A 27,605-nucleotide genomic window follows, 5' to 3' on the forward strand; every position below is an offset into this window, starting at 1 on the left:
CCTACGCATGCAGCCTCTTTATGCACCCCTGACAGCCCGCTCTCCCCACAGAGTCTTTGAAACTCCAGTTCTCCGTATCACTTTTGACATTTCAAGCAAATGTAGCTCAACTTTTTGATCAACTGGAGGACAGATAACAGGTGTCAGGAATTGTACAGCCAGTGCCTGGTGCCTACGAAGCCAAAACATGAATGTGATGAGAAATGAAAGCTGCCACGTACATCCTTTGAATCACAGCCCCTAAGGCAGGCAAGCAAACATATGCTTCAGTCTTGTACATGGATGGAGATAACTGCTTCATGTGTCTACGTCTGTCTTGAGATGCAAAGAACAGAACACTCCATGGGGCCTTTCGTGCACACTCACCAGCTGCCTGCTGTGCGCAACCTGGGGCCTGGGCTAAGGTGTCAGTCAACCGCCAGCCTCAGCAGAACTGGCCTGTGGAGCTTTCTCCTCTGTGTGCTCTGGAAAAAGCAGACATGGAGGAAAGCAACCTTTCAGCCTTGTGTAATCCAGTTGTCACTATTGCAGGAAAGTCAGGCTTGGGAGTCAAAGGTTCCTACTTTCAGGAAGTGGCATGATGATGGATCGTCAAAGCAAGCCTTCACCTAGGGCTGGACACTCAGGACTCTTTCCAGTGCCCGTGTGCAGAGCAGCCCCATGGGAAGTCGTTACTATCATCCTACATGAGATGAAGAACTAAATGGAGAACTCCCACCACTTCCCTAGAATGGGTAGGAGAAGTAAAGTCAGGGCCTGGAGTTGAATCCATTCTTCCGGGCACAGCTGAACCTGCACTCCCAGCCCTGGACAACTAGCTTGTAATTCCAGACCTGGGGAGGCAAAGGATGGGAGGATCCCATCTTTTAGCAGGCATCTAGCCAGCCTAACCTAATGAGCAAGCCCCGGGTCCCAGTAAGAGAGCCATCTACAAAAGTAAGATGGATGGCTCCTGTGGAACAGGGCCTGAGGTTTATGACTGGCCTCCACATTCATGCATACACATATGCATACACACACATACGCATGTACACACATGCCCATGGACAGACAAAAATATCAGAAATGTTTGCAGGAACCTGTTAGGAGACTAGCTAACGAGTCATGCCTGAGATGTTTGAGTTCAAAGTCCTTGGGTCTTGCTGGGAAAGTGCTATGTCGCGACCTGACCATTAGGACTTTGACCAGCCTTAGTTACCCTGCCTTGGTATTGCATCATCCACATTTGATACTGTGTTTGAAACTCTCTTAGTAGTCCACTACTTTTCATTTCTCTAGAAATGCATTATAAACTATGATTCTTATAGGGTAGTCACCAAGACTTGTTTTGTTAATTCTATCTTTATCAAGATTTGTCTATATATTCTATATGTCTTCAATACATTTCAGAATATCATTTGTGTTCAATATCTGTAGACTCCTCCACTGAGTTTAGGTTTTATCCCAATATTAGTTATAATTACTTATATCTTAAAACTACATAATTTATGGTTCTTAAGTGAGGTGCAATTGAAGAAGTAATACCAATCATCACCTAATTATAATCGTTATGCTTCTAAGAGTAGGAGAACATGTGTCAGGGTCCCAGATGTGCTACTTTACAGAAAACTTCAGTATGTGTAACAAATTGTCAAAGACCAAAGCTAAAAGCAATTGCAGAAATCACCTAGTTACTTTCTCCAAACATCCTGCAGACCAGGAGAACAAGGCCCCTGGTGAGAGCAGGTATTTAGCTTGGTGTTGGAGACCTGCAACTATCGATGTGAGCAAATCTTCTTTCATGTCTTTCAGGTTGCTCCTTCTCTGCCATGCTCTGTGCCTGGCCCTGTTAGAGGTTTCAGCCCATACTGTGGAGCTAAATGAAATGTTTGGCCAGATCCAGTCCCCTGGCTATCCAGATTCCTATCCAAGTGACTCCGAGGTGACTTGGAATATTACTGTCCCAGAGGGGTTTCGAATCAAGCTTTACTTCATGCACTTCAACTTGGAATCCTCCTATCTTTGTGAATATGACTACGTGAAGGTGAGACCTCCAATGTTCTCTAACTGGGCATAGATTAGGTACCATTCTTACCTTCATGGGGGTGCATCCAGTGAGGGAGAAACACCAGGAGACTGTGCAATGAATGATGTAATGGGAGTGGTATGCCAAGTTCAAGTCTATGAGAGTTGGTGATACGATTTGGCATTCGGCTAGACACATCTTTTCCCCTAATCTATTCTCACTGCCTGTAATGTATCCAGTAGCATCTGCTCCAACATCCCAATAAAGGGTATAGACCCAAGAATAAGTAGTAATCACGGAGAATCATAATCATGCCTGACACTGAGATACTAGAAAGCACTGCCAAATTCACTATATAATGATTAAATTTTAGAACTGTAGGCTGTGCAGCAGTCAAAAGTAAGAGATAAGGTTTGGGTGGAAGGTTGGTGTGTGGTACTGAGGGTGTTGAATATCATGTCAAAAGTTTACATTTTATTAGCCAAGTATAAGTATGTGATCAGGGAAGGAATGTGATTGTTAATAGGAAATATCAAAAATGTATAGGGAGAACAGGATAGTATCCACATATACAAACAGCATTCCTGGGAATTGCCATGGGTGGGAAGTTCTGGTTTTAAAATGGGGCCAAACTGGGTGTGTATGTCTGTAACTCCAGGACTTAGAGGCTAGGGACAGGACAATGGTTCATGGTTAGCCTTTGAACAAACTCAGGTTGTGTCTTCAAAAAATAAAACAAAAATTTAGCAATAATAATGTGGGTCTGAAAAAGGCTTAAAATATTCTAACAGTTAAGTTTATTCAGGGTGTATCTGCTTCAAAAATTTTTGAAAACTGAAAATAAAAATCAACTTTCTTTTCTTTTTTAATTTTATTTATTTTTTTATGTATATGAGTATTTGCCTGCATGCGTGCAGTGCCCATAGAGGCCAAAAGAGAGACTGGATTCTCTAGAACTATGGTAGGCTTTTTTTCCCTTCTTCTGGGGGCCTGCCACCCAGCTCTCAAATAAATACACAGAGACTTATTCTTACTTATGAATGCCTGGCCTTAGCTTAGCTTTTTTTCTAGCCAGCTTTCCCCATTTCTCTTAAACTACATTTTGCCTCTGGGCTTTTTACTATTCTTTATTCTATATCTTTCTTCCCTTCTTACTCCATAGCTAGCTGTGTGGCTGAGTAGCTAGCCCCTGGCATCCCTCTCTCCTTCTCCTTTTCTTGCTCCTTCTCCTTTTCCCTAGATTTCATCTCATGGTTATTCTCTCTGCTTGGCATTCCAACCTATTCTTCCTCCTGTCTTGTTATTGGTCATTTATCTCTTTATTAGACCAATCAGGTGTTTTAGGCAGGCAAAGTAACACAAGTTCACAGAGTTGAACAAATGCCACATAAAAGAATTCAGTGCATCTTTGCATCATTAAATATCCCACAGCATTTACAAATGTAACACATTTTAAACTAATATTCCACAAAAAGCTACATTTACAGGTGGTTGTGAACCACTGTGTGGGTGCTGGTCCCAGGTCCCCTGGAAGAGCAGTCCATGCTCTTCACCACTGAGCCGTCTCTCCAGCCCCAGGTTGTCATAACAACAATGTCTACAGATGTTGACACTACCCCAGAACCACTGCTGTATGGAATATTGCCATTGTCTGGATGCCCCAATGCTATGGACAATAGGACAGTCTGATGCAAAATATCCAACTCTCAAGAGGAAAAATAAGCCTAGAGAACTTCAAAGTATACTTAAGACAACTTGCAGAATGAGCTGCTGACCTGAAATCCTTGTGAATTAGGCACATCTGCCCAATTCCTGTTTGGAAAGGGATTCATATGGGGGAGAGAGTTTACATGGTTGACTCTCTAGAACACCCTCATAGTATCAGCAGGAGCTCCCTGCAGAGGTTCTGGTAGCCATGAGCCAGGAACAGGCCTCTCACATCTGCTGGCAGCTGGCGCTTACAGAGACAAAGTTCTGTGTGCTTGTCCACACATGTGTAAAAGAGTTTCCCTCTAAGATTCAAGAACTCAGAGAAGTTAAGTTTCAGGGCCTGTAGAGGCTCACACAGTCCCATTTCACAGGGTTATGCTAAATGTTACTGTGACTTCAGTATTTTCTTGTGATGAATATATTCTCATAACCCTTCAGTTTGGTCCAATACACAAAAAAGACAGATATGGAACTGTTTGGGTCTAGGTGAGCCTTCAAGTCCCTCTGCTTGCTCATTGACCTTGGTCCCTACAGCACTTTGAAGCCCAATGCTTAAATTTGTAACTCCAGTTAAGTTCTCTTTGGCTGGAATTGAATTCTGAAGGTCAGAACTCAAGGGTAAAACTAACACTCTGCCTCTGAACTCACAAATCCAGAAGTCTCATGCAGAGTTGAATTTGCATTCCTTTCCTAAGTGCCTTCCCACCCCCAGGCCCCAGGATAGCTACTAGGTTTTACTTTTACATATATATATGTATATATATATATATATATACACACACACACATTTATATATATAATTTATTTTTAAGTTTAAATTTAGATTAGAAACAAGGTTGCTTCACAAGTCAGTTCCAGGTCCCTCTCCCTTTGTCTCCCCTCCTCCCGTGCCCTCCCCCAACCCCCACATTATCCCCTCATTTTAATGGGAATCTTTTCTCTTTCCATCTGAATACAAGCACAAACATGCCATGTGGCTCCAGGATACATCAACACCACTCTCCCAAATTGTATTTGTTCATCTGTTTAGTGAGGGATTGCATCACTTCCCTGAATGTGAACAAATGTACTTTCCCTGCTAGGAACCCACAACTCACCAGAGAAATGATTCTACCAAAGTCTGAGGTGAACCAGTGAGTTCATTGGGGTAACTTACAGGTGGATGGATAAAGGATTACTTACAATGGCTCAAAGGCAGCTATACCATCAAAAATTAACTCAGTCTTGGTGACAACTCATGAAAAAGCCACATCCTGCATCTCTGTATGACTTGCAGATTGTTGGAGACCGGCTGGAGAGGCTTCTATGGGGAGCTCAGAAGGTGAGAGGTTCTCTTCTACCCAACAAGGCCTAGTGAATCTTGTTAGTTTCAGTAGCTTCCTGAACCTTTTATAGTTGCTTGAATCTCAAGGAGTTTTCTCCAGGAGAGAATAGTGCAGCATGGAGGAAATTGATGGAACAAAATGTGGAATGAGATGACCCCTAAAGTACCTTAAATTATCGGCCTCTCTTTGCAATCTTAGTTGCCAGAATTTTCCAGATGACCCCTCCAAGTCTTCATGATCCTACTTAGCCACTTCTCAAAGTTCCATGGTAGTTTGCACTCTAAGCAGAGCCTACACTCTTCAGGGAAATGCTTTAGTGACACACTATTTGAGTCAAACTTGTAAACATAGCACACCACTGCTGTTCTTTACCAAGTAACTTAAACTACCATCAGTTTCCTTTGGCAGGATAACATCCTGAATGATTTTGAGGATTCTTTTGCTCCACAGTTGAATTTCCCTTGCAGCTAAGGGGTTGGTTTAAAGGACCACCCAGCTCACTGGAACCCTTTCCAGTCCAACCCACATCAACAATCCTCCCTTCTCACTCACGCCCATCAGGGTGACCATGAGGGAACCACTGACACTGAATATCACCAGCCCAAAGGAGAGCAGGATCTCAATGCTGTAGACCGGATGCTCATATTTATGGGAATTCCTCTCCAGCCTGCTTTCCAGCAGTCCTTGGTCTTCAAGTCACATCTGCACAGCAGCATCTGCTGTGGAGTCCTGCGGTGCACAGATGAGGAGTATGCATCGCAGCTGGTGGGTGCTGGGGACCAAGGGCCCAGCACAGATGCCAGGCACTAGGCTTGGAAACCTCAGTTCTGCTGATCATGCTACACTACGACATTAGCCTGAGGCAAGTGACATCTTCTAGAAGGAATCACTCTTTATCCATCTTTCCTTCCCCTGTCAATGGAGTTGATTTACATGGTCTATAAGGTCCATCTATGCCCAATACTCAATGACCTTAGAAACCAAGGTCTAACTGCATCACCATCATGTCAAAATACTGGGGAAGGACAATTCATTGGCCCATGTCATGCCTAGAGAAGAATTTACATCTAAAAATAGTCAGGGGTGGTGGTACACACCTTTGTTCCCACCATTCGGGAGGCAGGAGCCAGTGGATCTCTGTGAGTTGGAAGCCAACCTTGTATATCAGGTTCTAGGCCAGCCAAAGTCTGACAAAGAAACCCTATTTTTTAAGCCTATCTTTTCTTCTTTTAATTAATTAAGCTATAGGAGAACCCCATTTTTTGAATGCCTAGGTTTTAGGTTGCAATATGTGGCAAATGTTGCCTGTAGTCAAACTGTTAGAACTCCCTGAGAGTTTAATTCTATCATATAGCCAGAAAATAGAGGACTTTTCCCAGAAAATGCAACAAATTACATTTGACTGAGCTTCAGATCAAATGGCTGACACATAAAGGGGTCATGAGGTGAGAGCTGTGAAAATGCAAACCTCAAGACACAGAAGTTCACACCTCATTTCAAGTTCACTTCATGCCATCTGCTTGTTAGGAAGAAGTCAAGCAGCGTTGCGGTCTCTCTATCTATCTCTCTATCTATCTCTCTATCTATCTATCTATCTATCTATCTATCTATCTATCTATCTATCTATCTCAGTTCCTGCCCCCAAAGCTCAGCTGGTACCTACTAAGTGTCCATGAGATGCAGTGCCACTGTTCTGTTAACTCTGCATCCCTTAGCTAATGAATAGTTCTCACTTCCTTCCCACTGTGAGGCCCTTAGCTCAAGTCAGTAGTCAGCCCGCCTAATGCATTGCAGTGGCACCCTACACATTTGCTAGATACCAGCCTCTCCTTATGAGCCTACCCTCTGTAGAAATGCAGAGGGATCATCTTCAAATATCTCTTCGTTGGTGCCATCCTCCTAATCTTTCAATACCTGCCCACTTCCTAATGATGCCCAAGAATTCTGTAGGTAAACTGTCCTAAGATGAGCACTGCCAAAGCTGGGTACCCAAAGACAAACATCACCATCCTGGCCTCTAGGAATTCACAGTTTCAAAGGACATAATAAGACAATTGCATTGTTAAAATTTAAAAACCCACACAAGAAGCATAAAGCAGCACCAACACGTGTGTGAGTGGTCGGAAAAGGCTCTGGAAGTCCTCAGTATTTGAAATAGTTCTTTAAGGGTGAATGGAAGCCCAGCATTGTAGTTCCTGGAATGAAATGTGTCAGCACGTAGCTATGGTGAAGACTAAAAAGGATGCAATGGTGAGGGCATAGAGTAGTCAGTGTTGACATGTCTTAGGGACATACACAAGAAAAGCCTAGAACAATTACATGGGGAGTAACTAAGAAATTGCCTAGTAAATTTGGGTTTATACATGGGCATTCAAAATGGCAGACAAGTGATAGGCTGGATAAATTGATCTGGGGACTTAAGCGTGTACACCCATGGTCAAAAACAAATGATCAGTAAGTTGAATTAATGTTTCAGTATATTTTGTGTGCCAGTTTTATACGCGCTTACTCTGTTTTGAAAAAGAAAATTAGTAACAATGATAAAAAACACCCAAACAAACAAACAAAAAATAACAATATCAGCATAAAACCTCTGATCTCAAGCAAAAATCCCCATTTCCTTTAATGAACCTGGCAACACTGGGAGACAAACAGCTGGTACCCTCATAGAGTTGGCCACGCAGTTAGGGTGCCCCCATCCCCCATGGACCCCTCCCAAGGCTTTCTCACATCTTGCTTTCACCATTTTACTCCCCTTGTAGTAAAGAATGTGAAACTTTCCCCTCCAGTGTGTCTACCAAAATAGGAAACAGGAAAGTGCCTAAGAAGGCGTATATTTCAAGGAAAAATTTTTGAAAACATTCTTTTGTGGCACGAAGAATCTCTGTATTTAATGTGCAAAACATGTCACTGTCTAAAGAGAAGCTGCTCTTCTGCCCTTTATACTCTCAATGTGTCGTCATTTGGCATCTGAGTCTAGGATTTCCAAGGGAAGCTATGAGCTGTTTGGGGACAGAGGACACGGAGGTGACATAGAAGAATGTTTGAGTAAGTTTGATCTAGCCATACAAATGCAGGAGTTAGGCACAGGCCACAAAGGGACCGGCTAACTAGCCTGAGTGTGACTGGGTGGGTTGCCTAGGACACATGTCTGGAGGAAGCTGCAGCAAGCTTTGGAAGCACAGGCAGAGCACCGCAGGAAATGGGTGCCCGGGGAGGGGGAGCATAATGAGAGCTTCCAGCCCAGGTTCTGAAAGCCCGGGGGACTGCTTTCCAAGCATGAGATCCAGAGCAGTCAGGGAGGGACCAGCAGGTTTAGAATGCATGGGGTGTGTTGAAGAGCACTGAGTCTGGAACACACTGGAAGTGCTAATCCAGATTTTAGGATGGGGCTTAAAGGGACATAAGGATAAAATTAACTAAGCCACTCTGCGTGAGACCCCTTGGCCACACTTCTTCATCTCCCTTAGCTGGGGCTTGTTGTCAGCTTTTTAAAAACCCAGAATGGGCACAGTGTCTTCCTCACAGTCTGAGGCGGGGCAGTTGAAGTGGAGTGGGCTGGAAAAGGCAGTCAGTCAGACTCACAGTTAACAAACTCACCACGGGGGCAGGGACTTCCTCCATGGTGCCCTTGAGAAACTGAGATATCATAATCCCTTTCTCTGGGGCTCAATGTGAATGTAAATGAGGGGAAATGCTTGTAAGACCTAGGTCCCATGCATATTAGTGAGGAAAGGCAGAGTTGGCATGGTGTGAGCCTGGCATCTCCAGCTGCTCTGTGAATGGAAGCATCCTCCCCTACTCTCTCTCTGCCTTGCTGTGTTTCTAGGTGTGTTCAGGTATTTCTGACTAAGCACTTTGAAAGAACTGTTTCAACGCAAGAAGCTCTGTGTTTAGCATCACAATTTTTATGCCAGTTTCTAATCTGCTGCCACATGTAATTCTTCTCATGGACTAGGAAACACGGGTATTATTATACCTATCTTACATAGAAGGAAACTGAGGCACAAACAGAACTGTCTAAATCCCTCTGGAAAAGCCAGGTCTCAATCCCTGGTGTTTGCTTGGCCAAGATGTGGTTCTGTTTCCCCTTGGTCCCCCTCTTCCATGCCAGTTTTTGTCTGGAAAGGACCCTGGTTTGTTTCTCAGCTAATGCATTTTTTCCTAAAGCCGTAGTATGCCTGCCATGGTATTTTAGTGAAGTCTGTAAAATGACATCAGGGGTTTTGAGGGTTCCTGTTTTGTCCAGATTCTACTAAGTAACTTTCTCCTTGATCCTGACTCTGGGAGAAAAATTTGTTTTAAAAGTAATAAGGAGTGAAGCCTCCCACAAAGGACGGGTGTGCTCAGTTGACACATTTGCGGTACATACATTCCAAGTGACTCCCACTAGACTGCCAGCCCCAGGAGTTCAAGACTGTGTCTGTGTTTTCCCTAGTAGCATGCACTACCCTGGGTGAGACAGAAAGAGGCACAAGTCTCCATCCAGGCAGCTGTGCAGAGACAGGAAAGAATACAATGCTAGAAATCACCCAATGGCTCAGGATGAGACCTTGGGCAAGTCACCAGTGCATTCTGGGTAGCGGTTTTCTCAGTGATGGAAGTCCATTAGCAGGCTTTTCTGGGTCCTTCCAGTTTTTGTTGGTCTGAGACCCAGTCCAACGCCCTTTTCCCCAAGCCACATGGGTCAGTTTGCATCCTGCTGCATAATTAAGATAGAAGACTTCTGACCTCAGCTCCTGATTGATTCCATCACAGCTCTCTGTTTACTTAGAACATGGCCACGACCTTCAGGCCACACTGACCCCAGCTACTGCGGTGGCTCTGGTCATTCTCTGGGAGTGGACAGGAGGCCTTGGCCTCAGAAGGAAATGAGAAATGGATGAATTGTGTAGTCCCAGCAGGATTCTTTCCTCTGGGATGCTGGGCCCCAAATACCAGTTCCCCCTAACTGAAGCGAACTAAGAAGTGAGAATGAAGTAAGAAGTGAGAATGAGCTTCAGGAAAGTGTGACCAAAGCTTATTTTAAGCAGGAAATGCAAACAGCACAGGCTCTGGGGTGCTGAGAAACAGAAGGAAGCGCCTCATGAAGGGCCGGGAAAGCAAGGGGTGTGGATGGGCATACATGAAGTTCTTTCTCTGGGGTGCGGGTGTTCAGAGTGTACATCTGTGTGCTTATGTGTCTACAGAGAGTTTCTCCTTACAGGAGAGAAGGGAACGTGGGAAAGGTGTGGATTCAGGAAATACTTGCTGTGTAGTCACCATGTGGAAGGTGCAGCAGGTGGGCCTCACATTGCACAGGAAGCAGACAATAAACAAGAGCAATCAGTATTGTATCTAGTGAGTAATGAGCAGACCGTCCAAGAGACAAAACCGAGCTGGCACAGGGGTCCTGTCCAAGTGAGGCGTGTGACTTTAATAAGGACTTTAATAAGGCGTGCAGGGAAGCCGGGCTGAGAAGACAATATTTGAGCAAGATAACAAAACATCTTAGTTTTGTGCTTCCTGGAGGAAAAAGTACCCGACTCAGAGAAAACAGCACAAGGACCCTCAGGAGGGAAATGTCTGGTGGGTCTGAAAAGGGAAAATTAGACATGGGGGGAGGGGTGTCAAGAGGGTACACCTGATGTCTCCTTTGCCCTGACAAAGGATAATATTAACGTCCAGGTTGCATGTTCTGGAAAGTCGAGGCCTAGAGACAATGATATGTGCATTCAAAACTGAAGGAAAGTAGGTGCATAGGATGAACAAGAGATGGGTCTTGGCATATCATCTTTGTTTGATTACAAAAGACAATAAAACTCCAGGAGCAATGGTAGGACAATGCTAAAATACTTAGAAAGGATGAGTTTTCATAGAATTCATTCTTTCATAATATGGTCTGTTTAATTGTCTTCTTTTTAAAAAAGAACTTAGCTTTTAAGGATGGCTGTGTGGCCGTGTTAAACAATAAAAGCAAAATTCCAGAAAATTTGATAGTTGGCTCTTGTAAGCTAATAGGCATTTCCAGATTCAGCATAGCACAACATGGCAGAATTAAAGTAGCAAGGGTGTGACAAGGCTATGGCAAGGGCCCAGGGCCCCTGGATCCATATTTCCAGACAGCTGAAGGATTTATGTGCAGAGATTTGAGGGTACGGGTTCGAGATTTGGTAGGAGGGTTGGGGTCACAGCAATGAACACAGCAGCTCACACTTTGCTGCTAGCTACCGGTGATGATAGTCAAAGCAGAGCTGATCACTGTCCCTCAGTCCAGACTGTGACAGACCTTGAGCCTGGCAGCCTTGCTAGGGAACACAACCACCCTTTGTTTTTTCCCAAGCTATTTTCCTGCACTGAGTTGTGGGGCCCTGCCTCCCAACACTAAAGGGGATTTGCATGTGAATGAGCAACCCCCAATCCTAGAAGAGATGAGATGAAGAAGTCCCAGCCATTCACAAGCTAGAGAGATTGTAAATCCACCCTGGCCCTCCTCCCCAGCTACAGTACTAAGAGCCCCCTTGCTGCCTGCTCCAGTCGAGACATTGGGCACTGCTGGTTCCCACCTGCGGGATGCCTGGATGCCAATTCCCAGGCCCTGGGCCAGGCCCCCATCCCCTGCCAGTCCTTTCTTCTCTCTGCACACGCTGATCCTTTCTGTTCACTGTCCTTCTGGCACCAGTGGCATCCACAGACTCTCAGGACCTGGGAGCGCTTTCTCAGGCCCCCTCGTCCTTTATGATGTCTGCCCTTTGTACAGAGGCAGGACCTTCCTGTGTATTGTCAAGCTCCATTAAGAGGTTTTCCTGTGATTAGCTAGAAAACAAAATAAAATACAGCACTGTCCTGGGAAGACCTGGGCCATTATAGTGTACTTTGAACAGGGTTCAGTTTCTCCACCTAAGAAATAAAACGTGTACACTTAAGGTCCTTGGCTATCTTTTCCAACTCGGATCATCTATACAATTGTCTGACTCTAGTTATTTGACCACAATTGGAAGTCAGGACATGTGAATTTTACAAGCTGTGTGACCTTGGGGAATTCAATATGACCTTTCTGGGCTCAAAACATTGATTTCTGTTAGAGATATACTCATCACATGATCATGACTAGGAGTAAATAAAACAGATTTAAAAAATGTTCCATTGAATGAGGATGAGTCACCATCATCATTTCATTTGCTTGTTGATTGATTGATTGATTGATTGATTGATTGATTGATTGAGACAGGGTCTCATTGTATAGCTCTCATTATCCTGGAATTCACAGAGATTCTCCTGCATGAGCCACCACCCCTGGCTGTTCATCATTTACTTTTAAGGCCACATGATGTGGGTCACAATTGAAGTATCAACCTCCCAGCATGTCTCTCTGAAGTCTCCCATCGGCCAGCTGTGGTATTTACAGGCATGACTTTCAGGGCCCAGCACACTCTGAGATACCCCCTTTCTCTCCAGGCCCAGGTTCTTATCTGGTATCTGGTATACTTCTTCTGCTTCTGCCCATGCTCTATAACTGAAATTTAAAGCCACAGGCGAGAGTAGCAAGACTGGACCATCAACCACTGGCCTAGCCCCCACAAGTAAAGGTGGTCCCCTTCTTTTTACCAAATGCTCCCATTATACCTTTGTGTTTGTGTGTGTTGTTTTTTATCTAGATTATGCATTTAAGGAAAATATTAGATATTTGTCATTCATGTCTGGCTTATTGTAGCAATGTGTTTTTAAGTTCAAGATTATTTTTAACTCTGAAAACAAAAAATGACCTGTAGTTTGGTATTAATTCCTTCTACTTTGTGCTCTCAATGTATGTGGTCAGTGTTTGTGTGATCACACCACATTATATAGTTTCCCTTGCTAAGAATATTTGGTGGTCATTTTACATTCTCCATTAATGTGACAACTGATGTTTACTAAGTTAATGGGAATTTTTACCCTCTCTCTCTCTCTCTCTCTCTCTCTCTCTCTCCCTCTCTCTCTCTCTCTCTCTCTCTCTCTCTCTCTCTCTCTCTCACACACACACACACACACACACACACACATACCATTTACCATGTTTGATTCTTTCCCCCAAGGCTAGATTCCCATGTATAAGACCAAGGCATAACTTTGCAAGTGTAATTCTAAATGGCCTGATTAGTCTTGGAAGGTACCAAGTTTCTCACTTCCTCGGATGCTAGTGTAGAGGTGGCAATTGCTTTTCTGGTGAAGGTTGTAGAAAAATCTAAGGACAAGGACAAAGAGCAGGCGTTTTTCAAGACTCCAAGAACCTACTAGATTGTCGTACTCCAAACGTCCACTCACAAATGCCAGGCTTACTCACTGTCCCCCCAAACACTTCTTTCACAACTCTGTCCCCACAAGTTCTTTTTCTCTGTAACAAACCACTCCTGCCCATCATGACTAAACACCATCATTCTGTTTGTTTAAAATTCTGTAGCTGGGAGTTTAATTTGGGCTCAGTGGAATGGTGCTCTGCTGGGCTAGCTAAGGGTCAGCTAAGCACCAACAATGTTCCAAGATTCACTGAAGCTCAAAGGAGTAAACTGACCTCCCACTCCTGTCTGGTAGCTAATGGTGAATGTCAGTTGGTGTCCAAGATATCTCATGTGGACAACCTTCTGTTTCCTACATCACTTTGATACTCCAATAGGCCTCCCAAGGCTTCTCATGATGGTGACTTCAGAGTGGTACTCTACATGTGAAATCGTGTTAGAGGAAAAGAGCTAATTAACAAACCAAAATATCTAGTAACATTAAAAGAACAGTACGCAAGCTGCACTCAAGGACATCACTCCCGTCTAAGGACTGCAGCAACAGGATTTTTTTCCTTGCTGAGAATTTCCCAAGAATATTTCCAGGTCATTGTAAATTCTCCATTAATATGGAAACTAATGGCTCCCTAATGTTTACTGTTAGTACAAATTAACTATTATTAGAGTTTGCACCCTGTTCAAATATAGCCCAGGAAGCCAGGAATGCATGGAATAAAAAAACTGCTAGTAGGAAACATCCGGGTTAATAGACATTGTGGCTAAACTGATCTTGGTGAAGACAGGTCAGGATGATCAAACATCATCCAGGGAGTAGTTGATTCTGGGGAAACCCATCAGATACCTAGAGGAATGGGGTGGAGTGCTTTCAAAATCATCTTATCAAGGTTTCATGCTAACAGTGGATTTTACACCACAGGCCTAACTAACAAAAAACTCGGTATCTTTACTATAGCTGAGACAAGAAAAAAATCTTGGTCAATACCTGAAACTGTGAGGCCTAAGCTCAGAAAAGGCATGTCACTTGGAACACATAACATGCTTTTGTCAGCTCAAGTCATCAGCTCACTATACATAGACTCTTCTGCTATGTGACTTTGCTGTTCCTGGAATGAGACAGGTGCGGGTACTTGGGGAAACACTATGTCACACTCTCTGAATGAAATCACCCACGGTCTTTCTGCACACCAGACACAATTTCACCCTGGCACCTAATGGCATTACGAGATAGGCTTGATGTTTAGGACCTCACGGTCCAAACCAGGTACAGCAGGCCCTTGTATGCGGTTTCTTTTGACTATCTATCTCTGAATCTGTAGGGACAATTATTTACACACACACACACACACACACCCTGGGTCTGATTCTCTCTGCGATCAAGGTGAATATAATAGAGCCCTCATTGAAAAGTGAGGAGGATGGGAATAACACAGCAATTGCCTATCCTTAGTCGTTATGAGATTCAATAAGGTCTGTGTTGCCTGATCAAGAACTTAGGAGTGTTCCTTGGCTAGAGCCCAGCTCTGTTCTCTGAACGTGGTTCCCGGTCCACTACTCTCTGTGGCTCAGGACTATTGCCTTGGTTCTGCTTCTGGCTTCATAACCTCACCCGCAGAGACACCCTTTCCCTCCCCTAAAACAGAGCTCCTGTTGGCAGTCAAGTGCTCTCAACCCACTTTCTGTGCTTTGAAACCTTGAACCCAAGACCTCGTCTCATCTAGAATTGTCTTGTCATCTCTAGTTGAAGCTGGCATGTCCCCCTTCAAGTCCCTTTTGAGTCTTCTAGATGTGAGAATATAGTTCTTTATAGGAAACAACAATAGACAAAACAAAGCTAGAGTTCTTTTCCCAGTTGGCTTTTGTGCTTAGGAGAGCACTTCAAAGCCCCTAAGATCTGTAGTCACCTCTGGTTTGGATGTTAAGGAGTTCCAGGCACTGCCTTGAGTCCCCAGAGCTTAACACACAGGTCTCAACACCATGCCTTTGACTCCATCCTTTCCTAATAGTCCTTTTTCTTTCTAGTGAAAGAACTGACTCCTAGCCACGCCCTGGTCCTCTGTAAGTTCTCACACTTCTGATCGCTCAGTGAATACTTGCTTCTTCTTGATGACTGCGTATTGCATAGCTAACAGCATGTGCCCCCTTGAAGTGTTCTGTCTGGATGTCTCCTTAGCCAGAGCTACCAGACCACTGTGTTGATGCAATCTTCTAAGCTATCTCAGCTGGTATCCAAATTGATTCACCACTACAGAGTTCACATGATCTTTTTTTTTTCCTGAGACACCTATGGTGATTTCCTTACCACTCTTCTAGAGTCCATTTGTGACCCAATCCCCAACCATGGGCAATGGACATAGTTTTCTGACACTCCAGTATTCTACTGTCAGTCACCATTCAGTTAGGAGAATTGAAACAGAGACTCTGTGAGCATTGGGAGATCATGAATGTTAGTGTACACACCACTGTAGGAAGAGTTAGCAGAGTGACAGTTGTGAATAAAAAGGTAGAGGGACACAGAAGAAGCTACCAAGCAATTCCCCCAAAGCTCTGGCACCAGTGGAAATGTTGGCACCTGTAAATGGATCTAATTAAAGAAGCCTCTGAGAACTTTCGGCTCAAAGAAGGCAGCACATTTATGGGTCCACATTCCCATACCTGACAGTAGATACAGACCACCGCTGGCCCTCAGAGTGTGGTGTGGAATGGAGAGGTGACTGTATAAAGGATAGGAAGAGAAGTTAGAACATAAGGGGCTTTCTCTCATCTGTCCAAAACCATCTTGACAGAGTAATGGTTTCCACTTTCCAGATTGGCACAAGCTCCTCTTTGGGCCAACCCTAGCATTATACAGGAAGGAAACCCTTACTGGAATACCTCACTAACAGTAGTAAGGTGTTCCTTACTAGTAATGTCTGATGTCTGCCTACAATAAGTTTGAAAAGTTCTTCATGGGCCCAGAGCAAGTTTCAGAAGGGCCCTGGGATAGCTTGTGAGTGTTGACAAGCTAAGTGCAAGTGCCTGGACCATGGGAGAGTTTTTTTCTGTCTACTGTTCTTAAAGCAGCTCCATCTCGGGCAGTGAGCCAAACAGAGAACTTAAAGGAAGTCCAAGAACATAGGAGAATTCTCGTGTTATCATTCTGAGCCTGGACCCATGGCTCACTGTATTCATCTAATAATAGATCATGTGTCACTCACTGGTTCTTATTCATGCTGTCCAATTCAGTAAACTTGTCTAGGCATAGCTTTATTCATCTGCAGAGCAAGAATGATCTCTCCCAAAATGCTTTCTCCGAGTGTTCTGAGCGAAACTATTGTGATACATCTACACACATGTGAGCCCTCACTGTCTTTCCACAGAAACTTACCCGGCTTCCTGGTACCCACCTCAGCTTTGTCTGGGAGGCTTGTGTTTGGAAAAGAATTATGGAAAACAAAACCTAGCCTCTCTCCTGAGATGTGTTGTCCAGTCCCCAGTACAATAGGACCCTCTCTGGTACAGCAGGTGGCCGGGGCATGGAGGTGCACACTGGTGTGAGACTCTAAACACTCTTTCTTCTGCCTATATGTTCTCTCTTCTCCATCACCTCTCTCTACTGCCTAAATCCTACTCACTCTTCACTTCTAAGGATATTTTCCCTCTTCTTGGGTGTTTTCTTTCTTTGACCTTTCTTTTTGTGGTACTAGGTGCAAAACTCAGAGTCCTTAACAAGCTGGGTAAGTGCTCTACAACTGAACTATGTCTCTAGATCCCAAATATTTTCTGGGTCCTCTCAGCTGGCTACATTTGTTTTCCTTCCTGTAAGCCCAAGGCTATCCATCTTTCATTGCAGTTATCATAGCCCATACATTTGAGCATTTATATTATTCTCCTACTAAATTTCACTTCCCCAGGGGCAGGGGCCATGCTTATTAGCTCATGTCACAGAATAAGTAATTTAGGGCATCCTTCATATGGTAGTCCAGACAGAACTTAGTATGTAAGTATCTATCAATGGAGTTAAAAGGAGCCAAACGGACTACGTGCAACCACATACTGGTGCCCTAAATAACAATAGCCTGGGACAATATGGATGCCACCATAAGAAATGGGAAACGCAGAGCCTATAATGCTCAGTCACATGAGCCTCAAGCTATGAATCACGTGTTTTCACTTGACCACAGTTATATGATAACTCTAGATACAAGGACAGTCATAACGGAAGCTACAGATCAACATTGCTGCACTCAGAGGCCCACGGTCTTTGCGGTACTACTTAACCCAGCAGTGGGATACAAGTGTTTACCAGGGTCACTGAGCCTTGACTTAGGTTAAGGCTGGAGCTGTCACTGAGCCACATTCTCTCTGGGAGAAAAATACATGAACCCCAGATAAGGTTTCAAGAGGCTCTTGAGCCAGGAAAATTGTTTGGCCAAGTGTCTGTCCTTTGTCACACTCTGTTTCACTTACTGGGTTTGTGGCTTCTCCCGAGTCACAGAACTGTTTCAAAAGCAAAACTGGTATCAGAAGTGCTTGTGCTATCTCTCTGTTCTTCCGGAAGTCACTTCCCCTCCCAGCCTCAGCTTCCTCTGGAAGAAGGGAGACTAAATCTCTTGTTGGCCCCCCTCACCAGCAGTGTGCTCGGCTTCTATTCTGGGCTGCAGGCTGAATTCCTAGGACCTTAGACTGTCTCTTGTCTGTTTCTAAAAGAGTGTATGACTCAGGTTTCTGGCTGTAAGCTGGAGCGCACATCCCTGGTCTCTAGACGGTTGTGGTTCTACAGGTAAAGACTGCTTAATCATCATGAGAAGATTCTCAGCCCCACAAGTTGCAAGGCTGAGGAAACTCATTAGAGGCCCTTGGTAGATCTCTGTTCCCAGCCATCTGTACTTAATTTTGTGTGAACAAGCCTGTGCTCCCTGCACTGCAAAAACTGAGAGATGGCGGGGCTGCCAGCCTGAAGGAAGGTTTCTGTGCCTGAGCTCATATTGCTTAAGGCCTGACAGTTCATTGGTATCATCAATTTTCAAGCATGTCAATGTGGTTCATAAAAAAGCTCAACTTCACTAGGCAGCCCAGATCTGTGCGTGATGATGCCTACTCACCTTGTTCCAGTGCATTTCTTTAGTGTATGGCAGTGATGACATTTTAGGACAACAGTCCTCAATCCGCCCAGCAGCTTAAAACCCCTGCTTTACAGGAGAAGAAGTGAGAGGCAGAGAGAGGGGAGCAGGGGCAGGAATAGAAAGCCTGGGTGAGCATGTGGTCCACACCTCTTACAGTACTCCAAACCACCGACAGCAAGCTACAGCACTGGGGTTTTGCTGTCCTTCTAAATCTCCTGTCTCCTTCCTGTGGAATGCCAACAAGAGCAGCGTAAGTAGGTTCTACTTTAATTCACAACACATTAAAAGTAGGCAGACAGAAAAGCATAGCCACTACCCTGATTAAAAGATACAGAGTAGAACACCTCATGAGGAAGGCATAAAAACCTCAAAGGCATACAGCTGAGCAGAGGTCCATGCAGCGTGAACGTTCTTGGCTCAGTATCCCTGAGGGTCCCACTTTGATGTAGTAACATGACATTTGACATTTGTGATGCTTGATCTCTGTAAGGAAAGCTTAGTTTAGTGTGTTGTACTTGAGGAACTAGTGATTCACACAAAACATGCCTTTGAAAGGAAGTACTCTGCCTGATAGAAAGGGGTTGGAAGCATTACTGCGAGAAAGCCTTTGGGTATCTGGAAAGCCCCCGAGCCCCATGGCAGCTAGGAGGTGGAGGAGCGGAGTTTCAGCTATATAAAGAGAGGTACATTCTGCAGTCAGAGGCTGTGGGAGACCCTATCTGCAGAAAGAACAAACGGCAAAGGCATGATCTCATCTCCTGTTTACACTTCAGTTCCCAACATTAGTGATTAATTGTCCTTGTGTTTTGTTGCCAGGGAAAATTGCTTTCCTTCTTATTTTAAATAAATAAACCATTAGTCTCAAAACAGAAGTGTCAAATGTCAAGCTATTCTGCCATACTATGCTAAGGAACAGAACAATGGACTTAGTAAAAGCCAGTCTAGACAGACAGCCTTTGAAAACTTCCCTTTAGTGGCAGAAACTATTCTCCATAGGATCTTCTCCTGCAGCTTGGTTAAAACATCAATGCAGAACACAGAAATACAAGCTTAAAAGAATCAAATGACCTTCAAGGCTACAGAGCAGGAGTAAGGAAGTTGGTTAAATGCATAGTCAAACAACTACACCAAATAGCTTCCCGACAAGACACAGAAAGTCAGCTTTAAGCAACCAGTCGATTACCTCTGCTTTGGTTTCCAAATTTTGCACAGGGTCTCTAGCCCTTCCAAAGTGAGAAATTCTTTTATCAAGTAGGGACATTTTGCATCTGATCTCAACACGCTTATATGCATGCCACTTCTGGATGCCTCCAAAAGAAGGTCTCTAAATTTTGAGGACTAACTATTAAATGCAGTTATGAGTACATGAATTCATATTCAAAAATTTTCAGTGTCTTCCACTCGTGGCATTGATGTCATCAAAGGTCAACCACAACAGGCTGCAATATCCTTTCAAGCCCAGCCACCTCCTCCAGTTTTCACCAACTCCCCGACTCCTCACAGCCCTCACAACGTGTCTTGAAGTTTTAGTTCTTGCTAGCAAATATTTATTGGATAAATAGCTATATTCCAGGTTCTGTTCCATGTACCAGGGAAATGGTGATTAAAAGCCAAACACTCCTAATATCCTGTCGCTTATGTTCCATTGGGGACCCTTCACCCCCAGACTGCTTCTATGAATTCTCTTGTCACACCGCCACAACTCCACTAAATGCCCCGACCCCGGGAATAACACTGAGCCTAGCTCATCTCTCACCACCCCATCTCACGCTTTGTTCGGTGGCAGGCACACACTGGATGCTCTGTGAATGACTTATTGTGTGTAGTTTCTCTTCCCTGGAAGTGTGGTTAAGTTCCTGTTGCATTTAGAACACGCCTGTGAGGTTATCTAGCTCTCTTTTAAATTTTCCATTGAATTGTTTCCAATGAACAACTAACTCATCTGGCTGGCAATGAGAATGGCAGGCACTAATCACCTGCTGAGAGAACTAAACAGAACGAATGAGACTGACCTGGTGGCCACATTCACATGCACAAGTCCCGCGTCTTCCTCATAGCCTAGAGTCCCTACTTCCCTCTTTCTGAGTTTCCCAGGCTGCCTCATCTGCTGGGGGCAGCCCTGCCCTCTGTCTTCTTGAAGATCTGGAGAGAGGCTGGCACGGGAAGTCATTCATCTTGTTCCTTTTCACTTTGACCCCAAAGGTAGAAACAGAAGGTCAGGTGCTGGCGACCTTCTGTGGCAGGGAGACCACTGACACGGAGCAGACTCCCGGCCAGGAAGTGGTTCTTTCTCCTGGCTCCTTCATGTCTGTCACTTTCCGGTCCGATTTTTCCAATGAGGAGCGGTTCACAGGCTTTGATGCTCACTACATGGCTGTAGGTAAGTCTCCTCATCATCCGGTCTCCCTTCGTCTCTAGACATGGAAGTCACCTCGTGCTTTCTCCTCAGCTGGCGCCTGCAGGTGGGTTCTGCCTTCAGGGGCTTGCTGCATTTGCTCCACAGGTCACAGATGCATCCATCTAGCTAGCCACTACTCACCCAACAATTCACCTGTCTGGAGAAGTTCCAGAGCAGTGGCAGTTATCAGTATATACCGCTTCCTAGTTTAACACCTCCTAGCAATGTTTTGTTTGGCCATAGCATATGCCTATGATGAAATGTACAAATCTTAAGTATGCATTTATTCTATTTTGAAAAAAATATGCATTTCTGTGTGACCAAGACCCTCAGCACACATTAAAATTCACTATCTGCCAGAAAGTTCCTTGTGTTCTCGTCCAATTAAATTCTTTGCTCCCAATTCCCTCACAGTAAACACTGGTTCCTTCTTCTTCCATGAATGAGTTTTTGCCTCCAAAATGTCATATAAATGAACACACAGGAAATATAGTGGGGACATGATTGCCCTTTTGCTCAGCATAATGTTTCTAAGATTCATTTATTTTGTTGTAGCTTCCCGGCAGAACTCATTCAATTGCGTGAATACACTGTAATGTTTTTGTCCATTTTCCCATTGACAGACATGTGGGCATCCCCCCTCCTTTTTTTACACTCCCTAACAAAGTTTCTTTTAACCTTTTTATGAACATATGTTTTCCTATTAATTGGTGACTATCTAGACACAGAATTGCTGGTTTGAGGACAGCTGTGTTTAGTTTTACAAGAACTTGCCAGCTTTTCTCCACACTATTGTGGATTTTATGTATCAGTGTATGACATTTCTGATGGCTCTTTGTCCTCGTCAACATTAAATGTTGTCAATCTTTTTCCCTCATTTTTATTTTCCCTGGTGAATATGTGTGGCTTAAACTGTATCCCCTGATGCTTAATAATGGTGGATATTTTTTTGTATACTTACTGGCTATTCCTGTACTTCTATAGGAGAAATGGATGTTCGAGCATCTAGGACAGGACTTGATCTAGGACAGGGGAAGAGGGATTAAGGATGTTGTCGGAGCCAAGCTCTGGAAGAAGCCCCAAGTTTTCTGCCTCAGTTTCATCATCCACAGTATGAGGGTGGTAAAACTGTGGAACAGAGTGAGGCAATTATTGCAACCAAGATGTGGCCATTACCTCTACCAAGGCTCAGATTGCCTAGGTTCAGACCTAGCTCTCTGTGATCTTGGGCAAGCTGCTTAACTTCTCTGGTTTCTGCTTACCTCATTTGACAAATGGAGATAATGGCCACCTCTGGGCTTTACACAGGATTAAGTGTAAGAAAAGCATGATCCTCCCTGAACAATGAATGACCTCAAGTGTTTTGTAAATGCGGCCTCATGGCCACTCGTGCAGTGACTGATGAGAGGCCCTGCCTGCCCCACAGACGTAGATGAGTGCGAGGAGAGAGAAGATGAAGAACTCTCCTGCGACCACCACTGCCACAACTACATCGGCGGCTACTACTGCTCCTGCCGCTTTGGCTACATCCTCCACACGGACAACAGGACCTGCCGAGGTAGGGTCGAAAGGTGATTCTGTGCCATCTCATGATATGTCACGTGCTCCAATAAGATCATGCGAGACACAGACACATGGTGCCTACAATTAAAAAGCAAGTCAGGGCTGGGGAGACGGCTCAGTGGGTAAAGAACTTACTGCACACACACACATGAAAACTTATGTTCAGAACTCCAGCACTTGTGTGGAAGCTGGCCTTGGTGATGTGTGCTTGTAATCTCAGTGCTAACAAGTAGAAGGAGTTTGCTGGCCAACCAGTCGAACAGAAATGAAATGGCCAGCTCCGGGTTCAGTGAGAGACCCGCTCCCAAACTTAGGTGGGGAGCACCAAGAAGATCACTGACATTGAACTCTGGTCTCTGTATCATATATGCACAGGTGTGTATACCTGCATTTACACACACACACACACACACACAGAGGGTGGGAGCACTAAAAAATGAAGTCAGAGATACTCACACATACTATGTGGATATATGCTGACCCTACTATAAGTCCAGGGTCCAATGTCAGAGGAGAATACAAGAAGTTCTGAAGTCAGAAAGCCCTTGCTGGGCAGAAAGTCTGTTTCACAGGTTTCTGTCCCCTCTCCTACTGCAGGTAGCCAACCTGGCCAAGTGATGGGAAACCTGAGTTTTCCAATCCTTTCTCTGTGAGCCATAAATTCAGCCAAAGATTCCTTTTTCTCTTTATTCAGTAGCGGCCCCTCTGTCCCTCTCTAACGGAGCTCACCTCAGACCAAAGGACAAAGGCAGAAAGAGGGTAAAGATAGGGAGAAAGCGGCTCATCCCTTCATGGCTGTGTCACCTCATGCCTTCGTGACTTCTGCTTTGCTGTTTCAGGTTGGGTCAGAGGTGGCGAGTCAGGGGTAGTCCCCAGGCTAACTGGGCAGCAGCCACATACACATGTGTTTATACTTGCTATGCTTGCATAAATGAAGCATGGTCACCTGAGCTGGCCTGGAGAAGTGACAAACGTGCCTCCTGACAGGAGTGAAAGCATATGGGAATCTCATTCCACACAGGCAGAACAAATCCTAAAATGATCCAGAGGTGTGGTAGAACATAAGACATTTAGGGAATTGCCTGTATGTTAGTATGGCCCAGGGTGGGTTCTGCACTTGTGAACCTACTTGGAGAAGGCTCAGGGAAGGAAGCCAAGATTGGAGACAGGAGCTCTTCACTTCTTCCTTTAAGACTTGCTGAATAAAGCCATGTGCTTCCTATATAAACCCACTTACATAAAGTAGTACTTTTTAAAAACAATTTTCTCAAAGAGAAGCATGAAAGCTCAGAGTCTCACTTTTTTCACCCTGACCCCAGGAATCTTTAAAAAAAAAAAAACTACAGGTATGCTGTGCATCTGCTTATGAACCGTATTTCTACCTGTGCACCGTGAATAAGAACAGTCAGATTTCCCCTGCCCATTTCATTCCTAGGCCTCCTAAGGGTGAAACTTCCCCCACGAGAATGCTCAGGGTAGAAAGTGAAAACAGATGGGGATTCAAGAGGCCTCATTCTGCAGTACTTGTTGGAACTTTACATTAGTCATGCTTGCCATTCTGGGCTACTGTTTTCTCATTTGCAAAATGAGCAGAATGAACAAAGGCTTACAAGGCACAGACATGCCAAGCCTGGGAGGGGCCAGTCCAAGGGACCAAGGTTCAACAGCCTATAATGGGTGAAGTCATGGCGAGGCTCCCGAGGAGCTGCACGTTGGGTAGCAGGAATAAGACAACAACAACAGAATCCTGGGGTTCACAGAAGTCAGTTTAATGGGGGGGGTAGCAAGGAGTCAGTAAAGGAGTGTGTGACATGATGTCAGACAGTATGGACCTGTGCAGACAAGAAAAAAACAGAGGCTGAGCAGTGGGGGTTGGTGGAAGGGACTTTTCTTAGATGAGGACCAAGAATGAGTGAGCAAGACCTGAGAGATATCCAGGCAATGGAGGAAGAAAGACCCAAAGAGGACCAGACATACCACCTGCCCCTTCATCTTAAAACCTTTCTTTCTCAGAGTGGCTGCTTGCCCCTGCCAGAGCGTTCTAGGGCAAGGGTCATCATCTGGGAAACCCTACCTAGAGAGACTTAGAAAGTCTACAGTTGAATCCTGACTACAAATTTTTGCACAGGTGATGGTGGATAGACCATTGCCCTCCACAGTGTTTCCGTTTCTCAGTAAAACAGGGATTCCTTCTCTGACAACCTCTTGGGAACACTCTAAATATTACACAGAGAGATGGATGATCAAGGATTGGCTGTGTCTGTGTCAACAGAGTGCCATTTTCTGTTATGTTCTCCACAGTTGAATGCAGTGGAAATCTCTTTACCCAGAGGACAGGCACCATCACAAGCCCTGATTACCCCAACCCATACCCCAAGAGCTCCGAATGCTCCTATACTATCGATCTGGAGGAGGGCTTCATGATCAGCCTGCAGTTTGAGGACATTTTTGACATTGAGGACCATCCTGAGGTGCCCTGCCCATATGACTACATTAAGGTAAGCCTGCAATGGTTGCTTGTCCCAAGGATGCTGAAGCATCTTGGCTCAATTGGGGAAAAACAAATCAATGTTCTGGGCTGTTGGCTTTTCATCTTCTCTTAGGATAGAGAGCTAAGCCACCAGCTTCCCCGAATGCCATTGCTTAAAATGCTATTTTAGCTTGTCTGCTCCAGGTTGGGATCTCCTCTGATTCCAAACCAGCACTCTGGTCACTAGGGTGATACGAAGTAGAAAATTATAAAGTCAAACTTATATTTTAGGAAGGTCCCCTGAAGCTGATTCAGCCAGTTGCATGGGGCTTTGTGCTCACAAAGGACTCATTCTGGGTTTAAGGTGCTACTGTTTCCACCTTGAGCCTCTTAATACACTCTGAACAAGATGCTCAGAGGTTTTGTTTGTACTAGATCCCATACATTTGAGGGAAGAGACAACTATAAGGGCAATAAGAAGGGAAGAAAATGTCCAAGGGCAATAACTTGCAAGGTAACTAATTTTGAGCTTTGACTGGAACAGTGGAAGAAACAGTTCTCAGATGTATAGAAGGTGGAATATAAGTTCCAACAGCGCCAGGTAGAGCGTCTGAGTGAAGCCAAATATTGGGCTCTGATTTCAGGGGAGATACTGAGTCTGAGAAATAAAGGTGCCACCTAGTATGTAAACAGATGCTAATCTAAGCCAAGCACACACTGAGCAGTTCAAGAAAGCAAAAATGATGAGAGCTGGAACCCATGAGTTCCTAGAGCTACACAGGCAGAGTGAGCAGGGCCATCATCGAGGTCAGAAAAGGAACTGTCATCAGGGACAGAAGCAGGAAAGCGCAGGAACCCCTGTGAGAAGCTCAAGTACTTGAAGCCTGGTCTGCCCCCTAGTGAGTCCAAGCTAAGAGGGAGCTTGGTTACAGGTGACACAGGAGGAATGTTTGTGACACAGGGCAGGCTTGAGTTGCTGTGGAGTAAGTTGCTCCCAACACAACAGCTTGCAACAACCCTTATCACATGCTTCAGTAGACCAGAAGTCCCAGTGGGCTCTATCAGCTCTCTGTTGGAGTCTCATGGGATTGAAACCAAGGTGTCAATTTCATGAGATGCTTACCTTTAGGCTCTAGGGAAGAAACCACTTCCAAGATCATCTAAGCTGGTGGCAGAATTTTATTCCTAACTTTTGCAGGTCTCAAATTCTATAATGGTGAAAGAGCTGTTCTCACTTTCCTCTTTATTCGTCTCTGAGGAGTCCCTCTTATCAGCCTCATGAATTCCAAAGGCTTCTGTACAGTAAAGGAAACCACAGAACTAGTGAAGAGGCAGCAGCAGTATGGGAACTAATGCTTGCTGTACATCTGACAAAGGATTAATGTCTGGAGTATACAAAGAACTAATAAAACTAAACATAAAGAAAAACAACAACCTAATTTTTAAAAAAATGAACCCGAATGGAGAGTTCACAAAAGAAGAAATACAAATGACTAAAACAATTTTTAAGTGTTCAAAATCCTTAGCCATTTGAGAAATGCAAATTAAAATCGCTTTGAGGTTTTATCTCACCACAGTCTGAATGGCTAAGATACAGAAAACAAATGCCAGCAAATGCTGTTAAAAGAGGAACCATTACTCACTGTTGGTGGAAATGTAAATTGATGCAGCCATTATGGAAATCAGTGTAGAGGTTCCTCAAAACACTAGAAACCAAATTACTATATGACCCAGCTATATCACTCCTTTGTGTCTGTTCAAAAGTTTCTACATCCTATTGTAGAGATAACTTATTATCCATATTTCTTGCTGCTCTATTCACATAGAAAAAAAACCTAGATGCCCATCACCTGGTGAATGGATAATGAAAATGAGGTATATATGTACAATGGAGTTCTATTCAACTGTAAAGAAAGCTGAAATTATTAAATGGTAATGGATGGAACTGGTAAATATTGAGTGAAGTAACCCAGTCCTAGAAAGGCAAGCATTACATGCTCTCTCTCATATGTGGGTGCTAGCTTAGAGTCTTTAGATATGTGTGATTAATTCAGAGTAACTGTAGAAGCCATGAAACCAGAAAGAGGCCACACCAGGGCGAGAAGTAAAATTTTCAGGGAGTGAAGATAGCAGGTGACAGGAGGCATGAGGATAAAGGAGATGCTGGGGAGAAACGCTTGGATGGGACAAAGGCGTCAGTGGTTTAAGGGAGTAAGGCAGAGGAGGGATTGGATGTGTGCTGGCTAACCTCAACTTGACACGGGATTAGAGTCATCTGAAAGGAGGGAACCCCAACTGAGAAAATGCCTCCAATAAGATTGGGCTGTCAGCAAGCCTGTAGAGCATTTGCTCAATTAGTGATTGATGGGGACGGGGGCAGCCCATTATGGGTGGTGCCATCCCTTGGCTGGTGATCCTGGGTTCTATAAGAAAGCAGGCTGAGCAAGCTATAGGAGCAAGACAATAAGCAGAACCCCTCCATGGCCTCTGCATCAACTCCTGCCTCTGGTTCCTGCCCTGCTTGAGTTCCTCCCTGACTTCCTCTAAAGATGGATAGTGATGTGGAAGCATAAGCCAAATAAATACTTTCCTCTCTAGTTTGTTTTTGGTTGTGGTGTTTCATCACAGCAATAATAACTCTTACTAAGACAGGAGGGATAACTAACACTAAAGATGTTGAAAGAGCCATATGGAAATATACTAATTTAGAAGCTTCATACGATCAATCTATCTATCTATCTATCTATCTATCTATCTATCTATCTATCTGTCTATCT

The 27,605-nt window shown here is 44.4% G+C and overlaps 1 protein-coding gene across 3 annotated transcripts in view; it reads left to right on the top strand.

The window, feature by feature from the left end:
* Positions 1–27,605, top strand: part of Masp1 (MBL associated serine protease 1) — a 63,564-nt gene that overhangs the window by 2,575 nt on the left and 33,384 nt on the right. For all 3 annotated transcript variants that reach the window (XM_040751031.1, XM_040751030.1, XM_040751032.1), the window contains exons 2-5: positions 1,792–2,023; positions 20,600–20,777; positions 22,222–22,353; positions 24,660–24,856. In XM_040751031.1, coding sequence (XP_040606965.1) covers positions 1,792–2,023; positions 20,600–20,777; positions 22,222–22,353; positions 24,660–24,856 — 739 coding nt within the window. The remainder of the gene's footprint in view (positions 1–1,791; positions 2,024–20,599; positions 20,778–22,221; positions 22,354–24,659; positions 24,857–27,605) is intronic.

The sequence above is a fragment of the Mesocricetus auratus genome, unplaced genomic scaffold (assembly GCF_017639785.1).
Source record: "Mesocricetus auratus isolate SY011 unplaced genomic scaffold, BCM_Maur_2.0 Super-Scaffold_100008, whole genome shotgun sequence".
Taxonomy (NCBI): domain Eukaryota; kingdom Metazoa; phylum Chordata; class Mammalia; order Rodentia; family Cricetidae; genus Mesocricetus; species Mesocricetus auratus.